This window comes from Aedes albopictus, chromosome 2, assembly GCF_035046485.1.
Source record: "Aedes albopictus strain Foshan chromosome 2, AalbF5, whole genome shotgun sequence".
NCBI classification, from domain to species: domain Eukaryota; kingdom Metazoa; phylum Arthropoda; class Insecta; order Diptera; family Culicidae; genus Aedes; species Aedes albopictus.
In genome coordinates this window covers 276,592,275-276,616,554 of record NC_085137.1, presented here as the reverse complement: position 1 = coordinate 276,616,554, position 24,280 = coordinate 276,592,275, and the positions used below count along the sequence as shown (strand labels likewise).

At 40.8% G+C, this 24,280-nt stretch overlaps 6 protein-coding genes and 1 long non-coding RNA gene across 8 annotated transcripts in view; 3 read left to right on the top strand and 4 right to left on the bottom strand.

Annotated features, from left to right (window-relative positions):
• The window catches only part of LOC134288992 (uncharacterized), a 232,276-nt gene that overhangs the window by 141,082 nt on the left and 66,914 nt on the right, over nt 1–24,280 (top strand). The gene's annotated exons all lie outside the window — the stretch shown is intronic.
• LOC109424817 (uncharacterized) lies at nt 1,099–3,129 on the bottom strand. The gene is made up of 3 exons (XM_029857404.2): nt 2,628–3,129; nt 2,371–2,571; nt 1,099–2,311 (listed from the first exon to the last, which is right to left on the bottom strand). The coding sequence occupies exons 1-3, from the start codon at nt 3,009–3,011 to the stop codon at nt 1,796–1,798; spliced, it is 1,101 nt and encodes a 366-aa protein (XP_029713264.2). The 5' UTR covers nt 3,012–3,129; the 3' UTR covers nt 1,099–1,795.
• Nucleotides 3,259–3,899, top strand: LOC109418576 (uncharacterized). The gene is made up of 2 exons (XM_019692787.3): nt 3,259–3,527; nt 3,590–3,899. Exons 1-2 carry the CDS (start codon nt 3,374–3,376, stop codon nt 3,871–3,873), a joined length of 438 nt encoding a protein of 145 aa, XP_019548332.3. The 5' UTR covers nt 3,259–3,373; the 3' UTR covers nt 3,874–3,899.
• Nucleotides 9,756–11,610, bottom strand: LOC109418575 (rRNA 2'-O-methyltransferase fibrillarin). Of its 2 annotated transcripts, XM_029857631.2 has the most exons (4): nt 11,515–11,610; nt 11,373–11,463; nt 10,760–11,145; nt 9,756–10,507 (listed from the first exon to the last, which is right to left on the bottom strand). In XM_029857631.2, exons 2-4 carry the CDS (start codon nt 11,383–11,385, stop codon nt 9,920–9,922), a joined length of 987 nt encoding a protein of 328 aa, XP_029713491.1. In that variant the 5' UTR covers nt 11,386–11,463; nt 11,515–11,610; the 3' UTR covers nt 9,756–9,919. The 2 variants fall into 2 exon arrangements, with proteins under 2 accessions (XP_029713491.1, XP_019548331.2); XM_019692786.3 differs by having other exon boundaries at nt 11,373–11,588.
• On the bottom strand, nt 12,798–13,971 carry LOC134289000 (uncharacterized). The gene is made up of 2 exons (XR_009998210.1): nt 13,530–13,971; nt 12,798–13,466 (listed from the first exon to the last, which is right to left on the bottom strand). It is a non-coding gene; the product is annotated as an uncharacterized LOC134289000 (long non-coding RNA).
• On the top strand, nt 21,008–22,995 carry LOC109418572 (BUD13 homolog). Its single transcript, XM_019692784.3, has 3 exons — nt 21,008–21,238; nt 21,304–22,494; nt 22,555–22,995. The coding sequence occupies exons 1-3, from the start codon at nt 21,129–21,131 to the stop codon at nt 22,916–22,918; spliced, it is 1,665 nt and encodes a 554-aa protein (XP_019548329.2). The 5' UTR covers nt 21,008–21,128; the 3' UTR covers nt 22,919–22,995.
• LOC109418574 (protein FAM98B) lies at nt 22,916–24,280 on the bottom strand (the record flags this gene model as incomplete). Its single annotated transcript, XM_062854975.1, is given in 3 exon segments — nt 22,916–23,209; nt 23,291–23,773; nt 23,989–24,280. Coding segments are annotated over 3 exon segments (985 nt in total), but the record flags the coding sequence as incomplete, so codon positions are not given.

The following is a 24,280-nucleotide window of genomic DNA, read 5'->3' as shown; positions in this document are numbered from 1 at the left end:
TTTTTCAAAATAATTTTTCAGAGGGTAGATGTCTTCAGCAAAGTTGTAGAACAAGTAATTTCAAGTAACTTTGATGAAGACACCATATAGTTTGGAGTTCATTTTTTGGGAGAAAATATGAAAGTTTAAAAAACAACCTTAAGATCAGTTTTTTGAACTTTTCCATGATTATATCGTAAAATTTCAACGTGATATGTTCTACAAGTTTGTAGATACTACTGGAATACACTATCTTGCCGAAGACACCAACTCTGTAAAATTGAAAATTGCTCCAGTAAACCAATTTTTTTGAAAATTTTTCACTATTTTCACTATTGAATATTTTTTGAATAGGCACTTTTTGGCAGCCGTGCTATCAAAATTTCAATGCTTTATCATGTCCAGAATAGACCAAAAGTGACTTAACAATCGGGTCTGATAAGGCACTTTGATTTCTGATGCTATTTTAATAGTCATTGTTCAAAGAAAATATTCACAAATTTCATACAAATTAATTAATACAAACTGAAAACTCACGAAAACTTTTCGACATTAATATTGGTTATCCAAATAGTATTCTTGTTGAAATAGTCTACATTTCTAACACTGTGGTTGACTTTACATTGAATATACGATAAAAAATATCGCTTTTTAAATTTTTAGATGAGTTTTTAATACCAATTAAAAACTGTGTTTTTTTATCTATTTTTTATTGTAATTCCCAATGCATTTGTTTATGTTAAAATACATACATTAATCAATCAACTAAAACAATGATTACATTTTTTTTTTCATTTGCTTTGTTAACATTATAACTTCGGTTAGAATACTAAAAAGGCGAAAATATAATGAATGCCTCTACAAGTTTTGTGTTGAAAATAATATCGAAAGGTTGTATGAGATTTGTGAATATTTTCTTTGAAAATTACTATTAAAATAGCATCAGAAATCAAAGTGCCTTATCAGACCCGATTGTTAAGTCAATTTTGGTCTATTCTGGGCATATGGACCATAGAAATTTTGACAGCACGGCTGCCAAAAAGTGCTTACTCAAAAAATATTCAATAGTGAGTTTTCAACTCATCTACACATTTAATAAGCGATATTTTTTGTCGTATATTCAATGTAAAGTCAACCACAGTGTTAGAAATGTTGACTATTTCAACAAATATTAATGCCGAAAAGTTTTCGTGAGTTTTCAGTTTGTATTAAATGATTTGTATAAAATTTGTGAATATTTTCTTTGAAAAATTACTATTAAAATAGCATCAGAAATCAAAGTGCCTTATCAGACCCGATTGTTAAGTCACTTTTGGTCTATTCTGGACATGATAAAGCATTGAAATTTTGATAGCACGGCTGCCAAAAAGTGCCTATTCAAAAAATATTCAATAGTGAAAATAGTGAAAATATTTCAAAAAAATTGGTTTACTGGAGCAATTTTCAATTTTACAGAGTTGATGTCTTCAGGAAGATAGTGTATTCCAGTAGTACCTACAAACTTGTAGAACATATCACGTTGAAATTTTACGATATAATCATGGAAAAGTTAAAAAAACTGATTTTGAGGTTGTTTTTTAAACTTTCATATTTTCTCCCTAAAAATGAACTCCAAACTATATGGTGTCTTCAGCAAAGTTACTTGAAATTACTTGTTCTACAACTTTGCTGAAGACATCTACCCTCTAAAAAATTATTTTGAAGAAATATATTTTTGCTCGGGTTCACCCTACAGTTTTACCATACAGTGAATATGCATAAAAATATAGACGACATTTCTGAACACATCTTCCAAAGACACCTATATGCTAAAATGTCATCTAACGGCTCTTAGAGGTTTCGATCGTCTTTTTTCAGAATGATCCCACTGTGAGGCGGTTACGCGACCGTATCTTAGTTTGAACCATAATGGCTCAGAGGATTGACCCCGAGTCAGCTCTTCAACTAGCATGCAATCCTCATTCGTGAAGCTCCAGTCAATTTCTTTACCATGGTCAATGATTTCAACCAGCGGACGTCCAACCAAATCGGCATCAAACATTTTTTTAAAGCTCAGCATATTTTCAGCATAAAAACGTGCATCATCTTCCTCAGCATTCAGCTCCGAAGGTTTGAAGAAGGCTTTGCTTGCTGCAACGTCTTGGCCAGCTTTTGAGAGTTCCAGTATAAGGGCCTTCAACTCATCGTTGGATTTTTCTAAATTGTATTCCCGAAGTTCACAACTGGTTTGTACTTCTCGACCAAAGTTAACATCTTCCACGGGTTTGTATAAGTTTTCTTGGGCACTGCCAGATGGTTGAGTCCAATAGGCTGGGAGTTCAGTAACGGAAATCTAAAAATAAATACTGTATGTAGACAACTAGAAAACAAAACAACTCTTGTCTAGCAAACCTTTTTATCCAAACAAGTTTCTCTGGCGTAGCACAGAGCGTAAAGTACTGCTGCTACGTGTGAGCAAGTTTCACCTGCACCTGCAGTACAACCACAATGAGCTGAATGTATTTCTCCGGGCTCTTTACTGGTTGATTTAACAGCTTGTATTAAAATCCAACATTCTGCTGGCGGATCACTGAGTCTCATGCTATGTAAAACCTGCAAGAAATATTCGTATTTGAAATGGCGAACACGGTTTTTTTCGATGATTTTACCTTTCCAAACACTGCATAAATATGTTTGTATTTTCGTCCTTTCACCTCTTTAACGAAACCTCGCTCAAAACTTTTACACGCTTCCAGTGATTTGTGGTTTCTTACTGGCTCTCCGGTGCGGAATGACAGCGTATTCAATAAGTAGGTCAAAACCATATCGTAATCTACCGATAATGGAAGCACTTTTGCATCGTAACTGAATGTGTACGGGTCCTTCCCATCGACAACTACAATTTTTTCTTTATATCGTTCTAGATCTTCGTTCGATAAAGTTTGCGTTTTTGTGGACAACATTTTGATGATTGATGACCAAAAACTGTTTTGTTTATCAAATCCAGATTGTTTTTCGCTTGCTTTGTAACGCACACGTAAACAGACCGTCATCTGCCAAACGACACAGGTCAAAATTTGACCTTTAATGTCAAACCATGAATACACCCACCAGTGGGTGTTACTTGCAGGCCGCCATGCGCGCTTTTAAAATGCTGGATTAGCCGTCTTCGACACAATCCAGAATGGATGGAAGGGGAAAAGCTGCTGAAAATGACAGATTCGAGTGAAAAGTTGGACAATTTTCCTCCGTGTTGGATCCGAGAACGTGCTCTTTCTCTCTGACGTTTTTTATCGATGTGCGTTGTTTACATCGGTTATCCCGTTAGCGCGCGATTTTTGTTGTTGTTAGAAATCTTACCAAAACTTGGACCATATTGAATCAATCCCGAAAGTTTTCATATTTGCTTCTGAATATGGCCATAAATTTAAATTTCAAGTCGACGGACATAAAAGCAAGTCTTCAAGACCCGGCCAAACTGCACTACATTCCAGCGACAATCCGTGGCGATGGCCTCGCCAAAGTGGAACAGTATTTCGAGTCGTACACGGAAGAATTGGAAGACAAAAGTACATTGTGATAATTAACATAGACCGTAATTTCTCCCACTAACTTTATTATACGTTTACAGCTCTCGTGAATGCTCTTCGTGGGTTTCCGTTACGGGGAAAACGATTCACCTTGCCACCGGCGTACAGTGGTGTGATGTTTCAGGAAACAAAGAAACCACTGTCGGCGGATGAGGAGCGGACTATGACCTTCGCTGGGGCCTTCAAGGAGTTCACCTATTGGAATTACGATAAAATTCCCTCGAAGAATGACGCGTTCGAAAAGGCACTCGACTGGATGGAGCTCTCGGATGTGTTACACGAACCACTAGAAGAGCGGGATGAGGCTAAGTCTGATGGTAAATGATAAAAATACATGTAGGTACACTTGAATCGTTGGGTTAAGAAACACACTTCCGGAGTAATTCGCGAATAGGGCGTAACTGACAAAGCAATAACATTGCGAAAACAACAACCGAATTTTGCTGATACAATTTCAATTCCTATTTAGGAGTAATTCAGAGTAATTTAACATGAACAAGCCTAAATGACACAATTCTGATACATTTCCTTGATTTTCTAATAAAACAGTACAAATTTGTTAATTTTTGCACTAAACATTGCATATCCACTTATCCGCGAGCGGTAATGGCGGCGGCGGGCATAACCAACCGGTTCAAATTTTGACGTTTCGTGGGGGAAAGTCAAAACAGTTTCATTCTCCTCCTCACCCCTTCACCCACCGATCGGTGGCGCCAACCGATTGCGATCCCCACGAAACGTCAAAATTCGAATCGGTTAGTTGTGCCCGCCGCCGCCATTACCGCTCGCGGATAAGTGGATATTTTATTACGCCCGAATCCACTTATCCGCGAGCGGTAATGGCGGCGGCGGGCACAAATAACCGATTCGAATTTTGACGTTTCTTGGGGATCGCAATCGGTTGGCGCCACCAAACGGTGGGTGAAGGGGTGAGGAGGAGAATGAAACTGTTTTGACTTTCCCCCACGAAACGTCAAAATCCGAACCGGTTGGATATGCCCGCCGCCGCCATTACCGCTCGCGGATAAGTGGATTGATATGCGATAATGCTAAATACGCCCAATACTATGCGCCTTGAATCGATATCAATTTCAGAATCGCCTTCTACTATTCGCCTTGTTTTTGATTTTGACAGGATTTCGCCATTTACTTTCGCCGTGTTTATGTTTTGATTTCAGTTTCGCCTTTCACTAACGCCGTGTTTACGTTGTGATTTCAGTTTCGCCTTTTACTTTCGTAAACAAAAACACCAGGAGTGGAAGGCGTAATTCTTGTTTTGTTTCGTGCGACACAGAATGGGATAACGCCTTCTACTCAACTCGTGATTTTCAATAGTTAGAAAAGTGATATCAAGGAAAGTTTGTGAGTATTTAGTAGGAAAATCTAGCATCTTATCATCATTATAATCACTTAAATTGTGTACATTTTGTCAGTTACGGCCTTTTCGCGATTTTTTCCGGACTTGTCTATGAATAATTCAATTTTTGTTGTAGTTCTGAGATGCAAAAAGTGCGGTGTGGGATACCAGCCCACATCGTTTCAAATTCCCTTAAGAGCTAAATGTACACAATTTATATTAAAGGTATCAACATACTCAATGTAATTTAAGATTCTTTTCATGGTTATACAGAACTTTTCAAAATTCTTGGACAAACATGGTTTCTCAAACGTTTTATTCCTTACATTTATGTGAAAACTTCTTGTTTTTTGTGTGTTGCATTCAAATAAGGTGATTTGCTATGTAAATTACTCGGACCACTTCATTCATGCATGTCATATTTTTTTCAATGCCATACAAATCAAGTGCTAGGTACGGTACTCCACTCAAACCCTCTAGGGTAGAAGCTTCAGTTTTGGCCATAGTGCGGTATTGAGCCTGTTGCGATCTAAATCGGCGTAAATTTATTTTTTACTAGTAGATCCTAATACAATATGATGATTAAAGCTCTGAAAACCACACATTTTGATTAAAAACTGGAAGAAAAAAATATATTTCCTTAAAAATCTGCTCCCATATATCTATTTTGGCCAGGGTGCTTCTAATGTGGCCACTCCCATAAGAAATACACGTGATTGGCCAAAATAGAAACCAAACTTAAGAATATGGCCAAAACTGCGGCAGAGCTTCTATTTTGGCCAGTGCCACTTTTAATACAAAAATCAAGTATTGGCATGATTTCTGTATTTTTCCTTCAAAATATAGATTGGAACCTTTCTTTTGACGCATTGGTTGTTTTCATAGGATTATTGGTTATTTTTATAAAAATGATTTCCCTTAGACTGGCCAAAACCGGTGCCCGCACCCTACATTTATATAACACTAGCTGTCCCGGCAAACGTCGTTCTGCCTGCCATGGGTTCAATCCCTGGCCCGTTCCTTTCCTCCTACTTTGTATCTTTAACTACGTTCTCTCTCACTCTCTTTCTCTTCTCTCTCTTGTGGAAATGCCTTCATCGATTTTTCCTAGCGGCATTTCATAGGCAACTTGTTAAGAAAATTAGATATTTTTTGGCATTAAATTTTAGTGATAAATAATGTTTAAATCATTAAAAACACCTTTGTGTAAATTCAAATTTGGAGAATGAAGTTAATTGTTGAATAACTCGACTGTTCTTCAACATATCATGAAAATTGAAAGGAAATACAAAAATGTGGAGCACAATAATACTGTATTCTGGAAGAAGTTGCTAGAAATCATCACACCAGTTCATTTTATTTAATAAACCAAGTGTATTTATAATTTCTGAAACAGTCTATAACATTCCTTTCACGCTGACTGCACTGTTATGATTTTGTATGGGATTTTGACGTTTCTTGGCCTTGTTGTTTTCAAAATATCTGTAAGAGAGAAAGAGAAGAAGAGGCTTTCATGCAGTGCCCTATAAGGACATAAGGACTGGCGCCGTTATTGATCAAAAATGTATGAGCTGCTTAACCCTTATGTGGCCGACAGGGTACCCGGGTCCCAGCGCCCATTTAAAAAGCTCGGTGTCAAGGGGTTGGTCATTCGGCACATTATGCCCGGCACACATGCCGGCACATCTCCAGGGTTGTTACGAGAAGGGTGGAAAAAAATCCGCGCCAAATCCGCGCGAGTTAATTTTGAATCCGCGCCAAATCCGCGCGATTCTGGAATCAAATTCGCTCCAAATCCGCGAGAGCGTGAAGATAAATTTGTGTTTTTTTTTTTTACTTTACGCGCGTTATTGAAGAAATCCATTAAACTGGAATGGACTAGTTGAGTGCTTGATGAAGAATGAACTTTTGATTTGTAAATCAACGCAACTCATTTCGATTATTGTAAGCTTTTTGCTTGAAATTGAAGACATTTCTGCAAAACTCCCGATTTTTTTTCGCTAAAAACATCTCTCAAATATATTTTAATCAATTTTTGATAAGAGTTCGTTAGACAAAATCTCAGGAGAAACATGCCCAGAACTAGGTACTGAATTCGTGGGAAAAATATTAAAAAAACTGGAGAAATTTAAAAGGGAACTGAAATAAATAAATATATTTCTGTAAATAAAAAACTTTGAAATAAACAGAACGTGGAGACTTTCTTTAAGTATTTCTGAATATTGTTGGAAAAGTTCCCGAATACAAATTTTTTAGAAGAATTTTTAAAACCAATTAGAGAATTTAAATTTGAAAGTATCCTAAAAAATCTTATAAAATCACTTTGATTTTTTTGAGTAATGCCTTAGCAATTCTTGAATGAATCTTCAGCGAGGAATTTTCTCAGGAGAATACCTGGGAAAATCCTAGAAGGACAATGTTGAAAATTTGAAAAGTTTACTTGCTAGAGTCCACTGAACTTCTTACAGGGTTTACCTGGTTTTATTAGGAGTTTCTCTAACAATTCCTGCAGTAATATATCCAGGAATGCCTGCAGAGATTCCCCAGAAATTTTCGCTAAAGTTTTCAGTAACAATTCTTGCAATGATTTATATGCCTTTTTCAAATTTTTTCTCTAGGATTCCCCTCAACTGATTTTTCCCGAAATAAACTAGGTATTTATCTAGAAATCTTTTTTAAAAATATATAGCAAGTGACTTTTAAAAATGTACCGGTAATTTGGGCAGATTTTTTCGGAACTAGTCTTTCGGCTTCTGATAAATTTATTTCCTGGGAACAAATTTGATTTTTTTTGAGAAACTTGTGTTCTTTGACAGTTGAATTTAGATACATAACATACCTGTAATAGAAATATTGGAGGAATTGTTGCACAACTTCTTCAGAGAAATATTTTGAAGAATTGATGAAAATCGTAAAAAAAATGTTGCAAACCAAAATGAAAACTTGCTCTAAATTCTTCACTAGCACACAGCGCCTTCTCAAGCACATTCGTCCGCTTCAAAATCCGCCCAAAGAAATTCGAGAAAACAGAAACCAGTCCCAAAGTTTCGCTTGCTTTGTGTTTTTTTTTTTGTGCGGACTAAACAATAAGACCACCGGTTCTATTTCATACAAAATGCCCAAGTTTGACGATATGTAGTTTGGGAACCACTGTTATGGTGAGCCGATTTGGCTGAAATTTTGGCAATCGACATGAATTAACGGAAAATTTGAATGGTATTCAATTGATTGAGTTCTGTTCACTACTTCCAAAGTTACAGATATACGGTGCGACAAAACAATAACACCAGACTTTTATGATGGTTATTTGTGGTCAATTCAATAAAAATGTACCCAAGTTTAATCCTTTCAGGACGGTTGGGTCATTTGCACCTCGCTGGTGCGTTCTACAGCGGCGAGGTTGGTGAAAAAAGTCGTCCCGGAGGGGTTAAATGGCATCCTTAATTATAGTACTAGTATGTCCATCACCGAACATCAGATACTCTGATATATCCTTTGGTAAAGGCAACCTGAGAGTGGTCCTATTGTTTTGTCGTTTAGTATATCTGTAACTTTGGAAGTAGTGAACAGAACTCAATCAATTCAATACAATTCAAATTTCCCGTAAATTCATGCCGATTGCCAAAATTTCAGCCAAATCGGCTCACTAAAAACCGAATACCATATCGTCAAACTTGGCCATTTTGTATAAAAAATGAAAGGTGGTCGTATTGTGTTGTAAGCCACTGTATATATAAATGCAATGGCATACGTAGGACCACGCATAACTCGTGAACGAAACGTCCGATTCTTCGGCTTTGTGACTTGGACTTGAAACGTTAAAAACGCAAAGTTTGTCGGAGACAGCTAGTTTAACATATTTTTGAAATATATCAACTACCTACTACTACCTATATCCAATCCTGGCAATTTAAACAAACACATTTCATAATTTTATTATCAAGTGTCGATAATCTTTCAATTATATACCTATACACACTACAAAAATCAATTCCGCGCCAAATCCGCGCGAGGGCCAAATTCCATGGGTAAATCCGCGCCAAATCCGCGAAAATCGCGAAATCCGCGAAATTCGCGAAATCCGCGCTGTTGTAACAACCCTGCATCTCGGCACACATGCCGGCACAATCCGGCACACATGGGCACAACATAGAAATCCAACTTTGCGGTATGTAATCAAACTGTCATTATACTTACGATTGCAAAAAATCCCTTCATACAGATTCTAGGCAAGTGTTCTGGGTGGAATTTTGTCTGTAAACACCGACTAGACCAATAACATTCGCCAAAAATAGACAGGATTATAATTAGCGCAAAAACATTCTAAGAAAATATTCCACTGGGCACATTCGGCACACCTCCGGCACGTTCAGCACACTTCGGCACACACTGAAAAACAACCGGCACAGTTTAGGCACATATTGGCACACGCTCAAAAATCACGGCACAAATGAAGTGTGCTGAATGACCAACCCCTTGCTCGGTGTAGAAAAAAGCAAACAGTTTGTCGCACACATAACGGTTAAATTGCACTTTGAGAGAAAGTAGAGTGTCCCAGCCCCTTATTCAGTTGGATCTCAGTGCAATTAGTCACAATGTTAATGGCCATATACGGTGGCGCCTCTGTTTACATGCGGTGAACACTAGAAAAGTTGGCTTCATTGATCCATTGATTGATCGTTGATCGAATATGGCCCCAACCCATGCGACTCGACGAGAGTTCAAAGACGCGCCTGGCAATTGAAACAGAACCAAAGGAAGAAAAACTACTGAGTGGATCAGTTTTCAGTTCGCTTTCCACACTCTCCGGACTCAAACGAGACGTTCTTTTTTTATATATAAACGGTACATTTGACTTGTAATAAAGGCTTTATTACTTCCATTGTTTGTCACGTAAAGGATCAAAATCTACATAAACTTTGCGGAAGTCCTGAAAATGCTTCCTGGTTAAAGAAAGGCTCATCTATTGTAACGTAAGTATTAAAAGTAAATCTTAAAGCTAGTTTTGTTTCGTTTACGCTGCACTCTTCGGGGCTTGCCTGTAGACGCCCACGACGACTGCGTGGTCTCGCTCGTATGGTTCCAGCGTGATCTGTTCCTGAGGTTTCAGTTTTTCCGATTGCAGCTTTTTGACTTCGGCCGCAAATACTGCTTCTGGAACGGCAGTCGAATCGATACAGGATGCCTTGATCGAAATGACGAAATGGCCTCCATTCTTCAGGAACTGGTGAGCATTCAGCGCAACGATACGAGCCTGATCGGGCTGAGCAACGTCGGCGAAAATGGTGTCCACCAAGCCGACCAACATCCGATATTTGTGGGGATGACGAGCGTCTTCAATGATTGGGATGATGTTGGTTCGCTTCTTGGCCACGTTGATCAAATCACGACCCGATCGGTGTGAGAATTCTACGGCATAGACCAAGCCTTCTGGCCCGACCACGTCTGACACATGCGAAACAGTGGTTCCGGAGGCAGCACCAAGGTACAGAACTTTCGAGCCAGGTGGCATGTGAATTTTGTCGACTCCTCCGAGAACGGCGGCTGCCAGTTTTGATCGGAAAGGATTCCAAACTCTGTATTCGTTCTTTTCGCCGTTGGTCTGAAAGCAAGGATTATTTGGATTAACAAATGTTTTCGTACGAAATAATCATGGAAAGTGTGGCATGAATCAGAAAGCAAGTTCTACAATGGAAAGTCTTAAAAGCAGTGTGCCTCAGGCTCCTACTTCACCAACAGTCCACCGTTGGCCACATTCCTGCCAATTCAATACCCCTGTGCAACTTCATCATAGTAGTAATTCTTCGAATAGTTAAAAATCACTCATTCATAAACACCGAACCAGCTAACTTACCTCAACAGATATACGTTTCTCGCCGTAAACTTCCGATCCCGGCACCAGATTCAATGTGACTAGCGCGTCTTCCTTTCCTCTGGCAATGAAAATTCCCTCGTGACGATGAGGCTCGATGACAACTGTTTTGCCTCCCTTGAAGCCACCGCCTTTGGCTCCACCGCCGCGGCCACCTCCCCGCGGTCCGCCACGGCCCCGACCTCCACCAGCACCGCGTCCACCTCCGGCTCCTCTTCCGCCAAATCCACCACGGCCCCCACCTCCACCTCTACCACCACCGAAGCCGCCTCGACCACCGCCGCCCCCTCCTCGTCCTCCAAAGCCACCACGGCCGCCAGGCCCTCCACGACCTCCACCGCCGCCGCCGCCACCTCTAGGCGAGAATCCTAAACAGAAGGTAAACAGAGTCGGTAGATCAGCATTGAGGTTATGGTATTGAAAACAATGCGGTGGATCAAGCAATTTGAATCAACTTTAATTTGATGATTTTAAATCCAATTACAGCAACATTCAACAATGTTAGATACTAAAATCAATTACTGTTAATGAACTATTTAAAAAACTACCAATCAAGCAATAAAAACGCCATACACAGATCAACAGATCGACCTACCTGGTTTTCCCATAACTATGAGGACTTATCCGGTTTTATCCGATGTTGTATAAGTATAAAACTTCAATAACTCTAAACTAGACAACTAAAACTAAGAAAAAAGTATAATATTACAATTTAAATTAGAAAAGTTTGAAATTACAAGCACGCCACTACGGCTACGCTATCAAAACACGTGCGGGTCCGAGGACTGCGGCTGGATGTTTGACTTTTCTTCCGATGATGACCGATCGCGGGACGTTATTCCATTTTTATCGTTTTCACGTCAAAATTTGCACGGATAAGCAAAATTATACATTTTTGGGTTATTGTTGCCAAAATAGTTACTACACGGAGAACTAAAACTATAGCAATTTTTTGGTTTTATTTTAAAAGTATAATGCCTATTAGCGTGGTTCAAAAAATCGTTTTTGCTCCACACCGCTTATTCGATTCCTATCCAGATTATATGCCTTCTCCCAAAATTTGAGCTCATTTGGTTGAAAATTGAGACTGCACAAGCCCTTCAAAGTTTGTATGGGAATTACTATGGGAAACCGATGTTTTTCATTCAATCCACCGTAGCATTTCCCCAAGTGCCCTAGTAGGTTCATTGACCCTTGATAATCCTAGGCTACTCTATCAGCTACAACTTTGCCGAAGACCGCATTCAAATCGGAAGCCTCATTAATTAGTTACCGATTTTTATCCAGAGTCGAAATCTTTACTCATGACGGTTAAACCATAGACTAATTTCAAGACCTCGATGTACCAAAGAAAACGATCAAATTTTCGGTGACCAGTCCGGTACCCAATAAATATTCATAACCGTGTATTTTTTTCCGTGTAAATTGCCTTTTGTGTAACTTTTATTTAGCGTGCTACACTGATCTGACAGCTCTGACAGTAAGGGACTAAACATAAATTACGTAAAGTGAGTACCGAGGATTGTTCACAATCTGCGAACTTGACTGCGGAAAAAATTGCGACCATGACGCCGCTGGTTAAACTATTCGGTGCCCGCATAATCACTAACTTTAAACGCAACGTTTCTCATACTGTAGATGACCATAAGCAATTGTCATTGAACCATTTCTCAGACTGTGTGAGATAACAGTATGATAACCATACCATGTACAGATTTGCCAGTTTGACAAATGGTAATCCGCCAATTTACAGTATGTGGAATAGGCGGTTAAGATTGGTTACCATAAAAAATCTCTCGTTTTCTCGAACAAATTTTTCGCAAAACCGTAAAGCTTACTGTCAATATACTATCCAGTTTTTCAGACAATTCATCGCATAGCAAATGGTTAGAGAACAGTTTAACCATAAATTTGGAAGGAAAACGAACACTGTATGTGTTATTATTGATTTATGATCTTCCATGGTTATTAAAGCTTATGCCATATGGGTCTAGTGTATTTGAACCATTTAAAAACAAAATTGCGGTTATGCGTTCAAGATCTTTTTATTCATTAAATAATAATCATCACCTCCACTCACAAGAGGATTTACATTTGTCCAAAGACCTCCACGCATCATTGCGTGCAGCGCATCCTTCATTGAAAGAGGAGCATCTCGGGTCTTTTTGATAGGATGGGCAGTGATGACTGCTGAACTTTTCCGATTCGTGGCGCGTCCCATTGTGGTACCAGTGGCACCTACGGCGATGAAAACCTACTGTCGTCCTTGCTCCGGTGGGAGCGGATTTGTAGTCGTTTGTGTATTTAGTGACGGCCTTGGTACCTTCGGAAACAGCATGCTTAGCCAACTCTCCGGGGAGCAGCAACCGGACGGCGCGGCGGTTTGAATTTCCCGGGAGGTGACCGTCGACCGCTTGTTGTAGTGCGCCAGAGGGGAGGCTTCGGCGGCGATGCGTTCGTAGACGTCGTTGACGAAGCTGTTCATGATGCTCATAACCTTCGACGAGACACCGGTGTCCGGATGGACTTGTTTCAGCACCTTGTAGCGCAGCTTTCCTTCTTCTTTTCATCCTTCACGGTGTTCTTCTGAGCCTTGCCGGCGAACGACTTCTTGATGGCCTTTCCGCTTACTTTCGGTGCGGTGGTGCCGAGCTTTTCGCGGTGGTTGCCGGTCACTTTCCTGCTCCTACTGGAATACGGGGGAAACTGAGCACAAAACAAAAACAAAATAGATAAATCATCCAAAACTTACCTTTTTGCTCCCTCTAGTTGCTTTGCACCGTTTATTTGCCGAGACAAGTTTTCAAGTTTTTTTTCTGCAAACTGCAAAAGTTCGATCGGTACATACACCAATGTGCGCAACTATTTGGCAAACTGTTGAATTTAAGTGGCATATAGTGAAATACACTTGTGTAAGTGTGTTGCGAAAAAATAATCGCAAACCGTTTGAGAAAAGGTCTTTCTATATTGCCACCATATTTCCTGAGCTGTCATCCCTATATTATTTGACAATTTCTGCACAATATGACATATTGTTACAACTTGGTATGGGTTACATAGACCGTTCTTTATGATTGAATGTTTCGAGTTTCATAGTTTCAACAGAAATGCACCTGTTCGTGGTATAGTAACAGTAACAGATGAAGGGGACTTACTGTGTGGAGTGTAATACAAATTGTATTTATCTATGCGGGTGGGCATCACCGAGGGGCTGACACTCGCGGGGATGAAATTTTCCTGGCTTGGAATGAACGTGTATGACAAAGGATGATGAGAATTATTTGAGAGTGACAAGAATGAGTAGGATGGCAAAGGATGACGAGAATCATGAGAAGATGAAAAAAATTAGATTGGAATGAAACGGAATGAAATTTTTTACGAGTGATGAGAACTGTCAAAAGTTGTTTTGTTTGGGCTGCGCAGCGCCAAAATTCGGACCTCCCGCGGATGGAGTCCAATCGTAATTCGGTAGCAGATTTTACCACAAGGAGTAATGGATTGGATTGACGGAGGATTCCTTGCGTCCGGCCGAAGCTCATCGAAGGGCCCCTGTACAATAAGGACACTTTTATATGTAAGACCTTGGATTCTGTCAAGCAGACGGTTCCCTTAATGTATCTTCCTCCGCAGATGATAGAACACCAAGGAATACATGTCGGATCTCCTGGTAAACCAGTGTTGAGCCGAGCCAACTCGATGAAAGACCTCGGCTATGTGGTGCTGGAGTCCTGAGTATCGAACTAGTAACAGGTCGCCTGGGTGAGGTCCACAATATGCGCGACAAATACCTCCCGCCGGAGACTGCACCGATTTTCTCAACCCCACCCAACAGCAGTCAGACGACACCCACAAAATGCCATCCAAACCATTCACCGCGGCATACAGATATCCCGTAAACTGACCCGTCGATTGACGTTCCGGACCCGCTAGAAGCTGACCTCCCTCAAGAAGCAAAGTACCGATGTCGTGTACGTGGTGTTGAACGCTGCTGATCTGATAGCTATCAACCCACGGCTAGCCATGCAGAAGGATGTCCAACTGTGGCAGCGCCGACGAACCAGGAAACCAAGCAAATCAGACGCTCGAACAGTTGGTGATCCTGTTGACGCGAGAGTCCGTCCGAAAAATGATTCACTTGATTGACTTCAACGCCGGAGTAGTACCAAGGTGGCCAAGACGATTCGTTTGCAGCCCTGCGAGCTGCTACATGATGTTTGCTACCGATCGACTGAACCCATACCGAACGACAATAACGGATTGAGATATTTCTACATGTTTTTTTTGTCGATTTAACCTTTTCAATATAAATAATATTTAACCTAGGTGAAGAGGATCCGGTGTAGTGATTCAAACACGACAATTACGCCGAGGACCTGGGATTCGAATCCAGCTCCCAACATACTAACAAAAAGTGAGTTCTTTCGGAAGGCAAGTGATACCATGGGTATTGAGATGAACTAGCCTCAGGTTAAAAATCTCGTTAATAAAGACAAACAAATAGCCTACAATGCAGTCGTTGGATGCCAAAAAAGATTTTTTGCTTGAGCTGCAACTTACTGAATCATTCTTGTTCGCGTTCCTTTCCTCCTTTGAATGTATTTGATATGTTCGAATCCGTAACCTGTTGTAATTTGCCGGCGTTAACTAGATTACCAACGATTTACGTTCAAAAGTGGATTCGTGAAGATTTCAAAGTAATATTTATTACTCATAAATAGTGACTTTCTATTGGTACTCGTTTTGCACGTCACCAAGCAACTTAAGAGCACTTAGTGAACCTTCTAAACTCTCAGTTCTAAACTACAAGTTCTGACTAGTTTCAAGCATATCTAATAAACTAATTAAGCCCAGTTTCGTGTTCCGCTCAAGCAACTTCTTGACCGATTCCTGGCAAAAACTTTCTACGGAGAATCCCGTTTTAATTGTCATTTCTTCGCAACTGCGTACTGCGATCGAAGAATTAATATTTCTTTAGCGATTCAGGCAAGGAATTTCCCATGCACCAAGATAGGCTGAGAAATTCCTTCTGAACTGCAAACAGCTCTTTAATACATCAAAGCAATATTGACCTTTTATTAAGTACTCGTATTGTGCGCCAAGAGGACTTGGTAAGTTCTGACTAATTGTAGTTTAGTTGCAAGAAAATCAAATGAACTATTGAATACTGCAAAGCAATAGTGACCTATTTTACTCGTATGTGCGTCACCTAGCAATTTAACCCTTTATAAGGCCGAGAAAACTAGAAGAGTAATCAACGCATACTATTATGGAAATGATTATACTCATGATTACATGTACAAAACAATTTTTGTTTGAAAGAAACTTTCAAAAATCTAGGTGGCAATATAGTTGCCACTGCCCGTTCAGCCCAAAAACGCTGGTGGCAATATAGTTGCCACTGCCCGTTCAGCCCAAAAACGCTGGTGGCAATTGTGCTCATTCTGCGAATGGAGTGACGTGAGAAAAGTCGGAGTCGTATATCGAGATGAGGAATCCACTCTCGAATGAAGTGACTCGCCGTGTAAATCAAATGGAGAGTCACCTCATTCGAGTCGAGATTTCTCACCTCGATATACGACTCCGACTTTTCTCACGTCACTCCATTCGCAGAATCAGCACAAATATAGTTGCCGCTGCCCGTTTAGGTCACCAGCGCTGGTGGCAATATTCTTGCCAATGTAAATTTCTTGATTTTGCTTTGGCTGACCAAGCCATGTGGGAAATTACACTGTTGAAAATGCTTTGACATCCATGTGCACAACAGAACATGTGCTCGATGAACAAATTGAGATTTGAAATTATGAAAAGAAATCCACGTACTCCGGTGAGACTCGAACTCACGACTCCCAATTCGCTAGACGGGCGCTTCTATTCCTTCATGCTACGGAGTCACTCGACTATCTCCGTCGCCAGCAGGCCTAGAACTGAACTCGAGTTCAGTTCTAGGCCTGCTGGCGACGGAGATAGTCGAGTGACTCCGTAGCTTGAAGGAATAGAAGCGCCCGTCTAGCGAATTGGGAGTCGTGAGTTCGAGTCTCACCGGAGTACGTGGATTTCTTTTCATAATTTCAAATCTCAATTTGTTCATCGAGCACATGTTCTGTTGTGCACATGGATGTCAAAGCATTTTCAACAGTGTAATATTCTTGCCACTGCCCGTTTAGGGTACTTTTCTTCTTTCGACTTCGACAAAAAGCCGGAAAAGAGATCTTAGAGTGGATTAGGGCTTAACCCATAATTTAAACTGTGTAGTTCAGCTCATATCAACCCATAATTTGATTATTTCTTAAAATATTTACCAAATCTATAGTTTTACAATAAGTTTGAGCTAATTTTCTTCACGCGGTCAAATATAGCCAGTTTTGAAACTACAAATGGCTCCCAAATTATTGTTTAAGCTTTGTTTAGTACCAAAAAAATACTAGGCGTTGTTAGTAATCCTAATTTTGCGTAAACCAAAAAAAGAAGTTCGAAATAATTTGTTATAAAACAGAAACAAATAAAAACAGTAGGTGGCAATATAGTTGCCACTGCCTTATAAAGGGTTAAGAGGACTTACTGAACCTTATGAACGGCAAATTTAGACTAGTTGCAAGAATATCTCGTAGCCTATTAAATAGTAGAAAGCTATTTCGCATTGTGGATCACCTAGCAATATAAGAGGACTTGGTGAACCTTCTTGATTACAAGTTCTATAACTAGTTGCAAGAATAAATAATAAACTATTGTATACTGCAAATCAACAGTGACCTACTTTGAAGTGCTTGTATGTGCGTCACCGAGCAAATTTAAGAAGAACTTAGTGAACCATATGAACGTCAAATTTAGACTAGTTGCAATCTCGTAGCCTACTAAACAGTTCAGAGCAATTTAGGATTATGAATCACCAGGCAATATGGACTTGGTGAACCTTCTCAATTACACTACTCGTATTGTGTGTCACCATGCACTTTAAGAGGACTTAGTGAACCTCCTAAACTACAAGTTCTGACTAGTTGCAAGCTAGTGCAGGTGACTAGTCATCTAGCAATATGAGAGGACTTGCTGAACCTACTGAATTACAAGTTCTAACTAGTTGTAAGAATAAGTTTTCATTTTGCATACTGCAAAGCAACCGAGGGGGGTGACAATAATCCATTTGGTTCACGATAACGCCTTGCTTTATTTGATTTTCTTGATTTCCCCAATTATCAACCATTACTGCCATTACTTTGGATATTAATCGATTTCATCGGATTTTCTCCCATTTTTCCAATTGTGATTGTTTTATCGCTTTTTATTCTCAACAAAATGGTCAAAATCCGAAATTATCTGAAAAAATCGGATAAAATGACGAAAATCGCTCAAACGGTTGAGACGTCGCGACGCCGTAACTTGTCAGCTCTTCCAGGCGTCGTTTATCAGCTGTAATCAAAACAAAAACTTCTGTCCAGTTCATAGGAATTTGCGAGGGAATTCATAGTTCGTCGAAAAAATTAGGTGAGTTTAAAAAATATCAGTTATTTTAATTATGTTTAATGTACGTCCATGCCAGCACTTCGACAGAATGGTTAGTCGGACAAGGAGGATTTCTGCAGAAGTGAAAGCCAGCTCCCGTTCCCATCCGGCGCTGAGAACGGAACAGCTGAGAACGGGACCCTCCGGAAGTTATATTTTCGGCACCGGTTTTGCACAACAACCACAACGACAACCCAAGTATACTAGTACCCTATAGGGTGTATTAAAAACTGATATACGATAGTTCAATAATTCAACACTGCAAAAACTGAATAAATGCAATGTAGAAACTAGCAAAGTTTGCTCTAACAATACAATTGTAAAAGCTTGACTCTAATGGTAAACAAATGTAATCAAGAAGAGTGAAAAACTTTACTCTAGCGGTCATCAACACTTCTTGTTCGACTCCCGACCAACTTAATCTCCGCTTGAACCACCGATCGACGGCTTTCTTCAGCAAAACCTTTTTAAAGATTACCTTTTCTCTTTTCTGTTGGTTGGTTATCACATGCTAATGATGATGGAAACCACAATTAGCATGTGAGCAGTGTGCGAAGGGTGTTTTAATTTTCTTATTTATATTGATTAAATATATTCTAAAATGCATTACCGTATGTATTTATCAGTGATTATCAGAATATGATTACAGGGATTCTATTACATATGACATAGTCGCCCTCTACTGCAATGATTGAGACAGAAGAACAGTCTCCTTTTAGTTAATGAAATATCTGTTGTTAACACTGCAGCAGAAACGGTCCAAGGTGCCAGGGCGTATGGAACTCATCTAGCGGTCTTCAACAATTCTGGTTCAACTCCCGACCCGGCGGCAAAAAAAATGGTTAAAACATTCATGTGTGGAAGCATTAGTACCGTCGATAATGAAGCGGTGCTAAAAATAGATTTTTGTTTTGGTTTTTCGTGTTGCACGTATTTAGCATGTGTAAATGCAAATGTACAGCACATGCATTTATGTTACTTTAGTAATGGCTGTCAACGTGCTGCAATATGTGGCATTAATTTGATTTTAGTGGGGCCCTTTTCGACTTTAATATTGCTTCAATGGGGTGTTTAAAGTAATGCAGCATGATATTCACAATTTTAAATATAAATATATAGCAAAATTGATGCACTTATATACGGCTTCGTGGTTACTTGGGAAGTTCCTGAAGAACCATCCACAAACCGGCAACTCCGCGCATAGGTCGACACACAACAACCCTTCGAACATTTGAAGGCCGCGGGGAAGGCCGAAGTTCAAAATCATTATTAAATCCTCGGACACTTCCCCTTAAGACATCAGTTTAAAGTTCCTGCACAAAAATACAATGTTGTAGGTTTCCAAATAAAATAGCCTCAAAATTTATTCAATTCTTTTACTCAATTGAGCCGCCACACATTCGGAGAAATCAATATTCGAAGGTCACGGGAAGTGTACGACGGTACGGCAGCACACTCATAGAATCCTTTGCAAACGGAATGCCAAACATCAAACTTATCAAACTTCGGGCGTCGATTCCAAATCGTCCAACCTTCCGGCCGAGCTTCCGGCAATAACTTCATCGCCGCCAATCCAGAACCCAGAACCCAATCAATTCGTTCCTCGATTCCGGTCGACACGCAATCCTCCGACCGTGACACCAGCTGAGCTCGATGTTCTAGCCTCAAACGCCCTGGACCGCGCCCTGGACAATTTTTGTAAACAAAAACAAAAACGAGGAAATTTGACATTATCGATTATATTCGATTCGATGATGATGCCAAAATTATAATCGATTTTATCGGATTTCTCGGATATGGACGATTTTAATCGATTATTGCTCATTCCGAGGCTCATTCCTCTAATTTAATTGAAATAAAGCATGAATAATTCTGGAGCTCGATTTGAATAGGTCGTATGTGCTTTTGTCGATTAAAAATTCGATCAGTTTATTTTAGTCATTGTAGCAATATGGCAGATATGTTGCAAACTTTAAATGATGGAACAGAAAGCCTGTTTTGTGAGGATTCTGCTGTATGTATCAGCTTTGCTTAATTTCAACGGTTTTCGCTATAATATGCGAATCCAACTGATCGAATTTTTAATCGACAAAAGCACATACGACCTATTCAAATCGAGCTCCAGAATTAAGTTATGGTCTAAAATCGAGATAATCTGCATATGTCGCCCCCCTCGGTGTGGAGCAAAAACGAATTTTTGAACCACGCTAATGCCTATTGGCGATTGGGGTTCATTAACAAATGTCATAACGCCAAAATTGGCCTTTTTTGACGCCCACCCACCCCTTCGTAACATTGTTTATATGGGAAGACAATTTTTTTGTTCGAGCTGTAACACCATGAAGTACATCCACCCACCCCCTCCAGCGTTATGACATTTGTGAACAAGCTCTTGGAAGTAGAGGTTATGTCGTGAAAATTTGGATGTTTGAAAGGGAAATACAAGTTCCCCATCATTTTAATTATCAATTTTTTGATAAATTTAGCGATAAAACGATTTTTTTTACCCCGATCCCACACAAAAGATCATCTGGAACGACTCAATCACTAAAATACGAAATGGGATTTCACGAAACATAATCTCACTTTAGGAGTCCAACGGGGATTTTGCGTAATTCTTTTATTTATCATATTTTGCAGTAATCCAACTTTTCGTGTAAGACGTTTAACGTAATTTTTGATTGACCTTTGATCTGAAGGAAAAATGACAGTCAAACGATATTTTACCGTTGGTTGAAATATTTTGAAAACATACCTCACGTAGGACGATTGCAAAGTTAGTTGAAACGTTACAGACTTCAGTGAAATTTTCGGAAAAAATATAGTTATTCGGTTATAAAACAGCTGATTTGCAATGACAACTGCAAAAATAGACCAAAAAGAGTACCTCAAGCGATATCTCTCCAATGACAAGGACAAAAAGAAGAAGAAAAAGAAAAAGGACAAATCGGCTGGCAAAACAAAGTGAGTAGTCCCAACTAACCAAGCCCAAAAAGCACCTAAACCTGATTTCCTTCAATCTATTTCAGCGTACGAATTATAGACGCGGATGATTTCAGTTCCACCGTTCAGCATGAAGCCATCGAGGACGAATCGGACCTGTTCGGACTGGGTGAGGAGGCGCCCCAAATCGTAGGCGTCATAGACGAACGGCCGCCGGAGCTGAAGGCCCGGGAAGATTTCAGCAGCAACAAGTGGCGGAAGCTTGCGGCTGATGACGGTGGCGGTGGCGGAGGCTGGGGAAATACGGGAAATGTGACGGCTGGGTCGAGTAGAGCAGCCACGGAAAGGGATTTCGGGAGAACATCGAGGCGACGAGATTTGGATGAAAGTCCCCCGAGGAAAAAGCAGTCCAGCAGGAGGAGAGATTCCGACGAAAGTCCTCCCAGGAGAAAGGGAGCGAGTCCTGTTTATCCTTCAAAGCGAGGCAAAGGGTACGATTCGGATCACAGCCCACCCAGAAGGAAGACTGACGATCGATCCAGAAGAAGGGATTCCGACGAAAGTCCACCGCGACGCTCTCAGAAAGATCACCGGAAACGTAAAGATTCGGACGAGAGCCCTCCAAGGCGAAAGCCAAGAAGACAGTCTGACTCAGACAAAAGTCCTGCTAGGAAGCGTCAAGACGATTCACGACAAGGAAGGAAACGAAAGGATTCGGGTTCTGATCAGAGTCCCCCAAGACGTACTTCCAAAAAGTCCGATCACGATCGGGTGCGAGTGAAACAGGAACGAAGTCCCTCACGGGTATCGGAGTTCAGCTTGCGGCGAGTGAAACAGGAACCGCCGGACTCTGATGAAAGTCCTCCCAGAAGAGGAAAAAATCGATCGCCGGATTCCGATCAAAGTCCACCCCGTCGAGTGAAACGTGAACCGGATAGCAGTCCGTCGCGGGTAAGAATCAAGCGAGAACGAAGAAGCGAATCCCCTCGGGCCGGACCATCATCATCGTCGTCTCGAAAGATGACCACCACGCTGGATGGAAAACGGGCCGGACTGCAGGACGCCCGCGCTCTGAAGGAGGAAACGGAAAAGTTCCGTCGGCGGGAAGCTGAGCTTTTTGATCGGATGTCCGCCGATGCATCCGGTCGGTATGCTAAAACGGTGGTCCGTGAAAAGTCCGGCAAGCGACGGGACGTGGAGGAAGAACTGCGCAAGGAATTTGAAAAGCGGAAGCGAGACGACAAGAAGAAGGAGATCTATACCCGTTGGGGAAAAGGGTATTATTTGTTTCTAGTTTTTTCTCAACTGGAATTTCTAAAATCGATTTCTCTTTCCAGTGTGAAGCAAGTGGAGGAATACAAAACTCAACTGGAAGAGGCGGCCCACGAGATGAATAAGCCGCTGGCCCGGTACAAGGACGATGAAGATCTGGACGAGTATCTGAAGCAGCAGGAACGAATCGGTGATCCAATGCTGGATTACATCAGAAGCAAGAAGAAGGAAAAAGATCGACAAGAAGGCCGCCCGCAAAAGCCGGTCTACAAGGGAGCGTTCCCGGACAATCGGTTCGGAATACGGCCCGGATATCGCTGGGACGGCGTCGATCGGTCCAACGGCTTCGAGAAGAAATGGTTCGAGATGATGGGCAAGAAGAAGGCCGTCGAAGAGGAAGCTTACAAGTACAGCGTGGAAGACATGTAAATTTTTGTAAGTATTCTTTATTGATTTATTTTTATTCAAAAGGAGGTATTGAAAGTACACTGCTCAACCACAGTCCAGTTCTCAATCGTCCTCATTTATATCACCACTGTCCCTGCGTAGCTTCCTTTTGGCTTTCTTTCCTATTTTCGGTTGATGCTTGTTTGGTTCCTGTTTGGACACTTTCCATTGCTTTCTGTTCAGATTCTCACACGGTAGGCCTTCCTCTCGTGATGACCAGCCGGGCATGTAAGGTTTGGCGTGGATACTCACGACGCCCCCTCGATTGGGTAGCTATATTTGGAAACAAGTGATAATTAGCGTGAGAAGCATTGGAAACATGTTAGCCTTATGAAATGTTGATTTTGTAATCACCTTCAAATTTCCCTGGAAAACGTTCTTCTTGCTTCCCTGTATCCTCGTGGAAGCCACCTTTTCAATCGTCAGCAGATCCTGCTTCGCAACCAATAAATCCGAAATGTCCCTTCGATTCAAGTTTGTCATCAGGGCGTCCAGGTTACGTCTTTTCTGTCGCCAAGCTTGAGCCACATCCAGTTTAGTATCCCCCTTCCACTGGAATCCCAACATTGTCACGTCCAACCGGGTCATCATCATCTGCCTTCGAAGGTTGTATTCCGCCTGCAGTTCTGTATGAAACTGATCCAGCTGGGTCCATTGATTGTCATTTAGTTTGGCGTTAGGATGAAACAAAAGATTCAACTCTGGGTGATCGTTTGCAAAAAGTTCATCTAGTCCGAGGATAATTTGATTGAATGTTTCAGCTTCATTCTTACAGTTAACATCAAGATCCAACATTTGAAATATCTGCATCACTGCATTTGATGGGGTTCCAGGATGCTGAAAGTTACATGGGGAATTTGGGGTTTTTACGTGTCCAGAATATTGCAGATACAAGCTTTGGATGATTCTTTAGCACATTATCAAAGCTCCGAATCTTCTGAAGAATGCACAACTTCAATGTTATGGTTTTTCGTTAATTTCTCAAACCCAGAATGTGCACCAATCTTAATTTGTCCCTAGTACTACCATATTCAAAATGAACCAAACATTACCTGAATCAAACCGATTTGCTGCTTCAGCTCTTCGTTTCGTTTCTGCTGGTTTATCACTCCGGTAATGCATTCGCCCGTCAAAAACTCCACCAGCAACGAAGAATCCTCCTCCGAGAGATACCGAGCACTAACGGGCCCGTCCAATAGCCGATGATAGGGGCAGCATAATTCCTTCAGAAACGATGATATCTCCATAGCGAAACTGTGCAGATCATCCACCGACGATACGGTTTCGTCGATTTCCGGTGCATACTTTCTGATGGTTCGGGTCAACCAGCACACCAAATCGCGG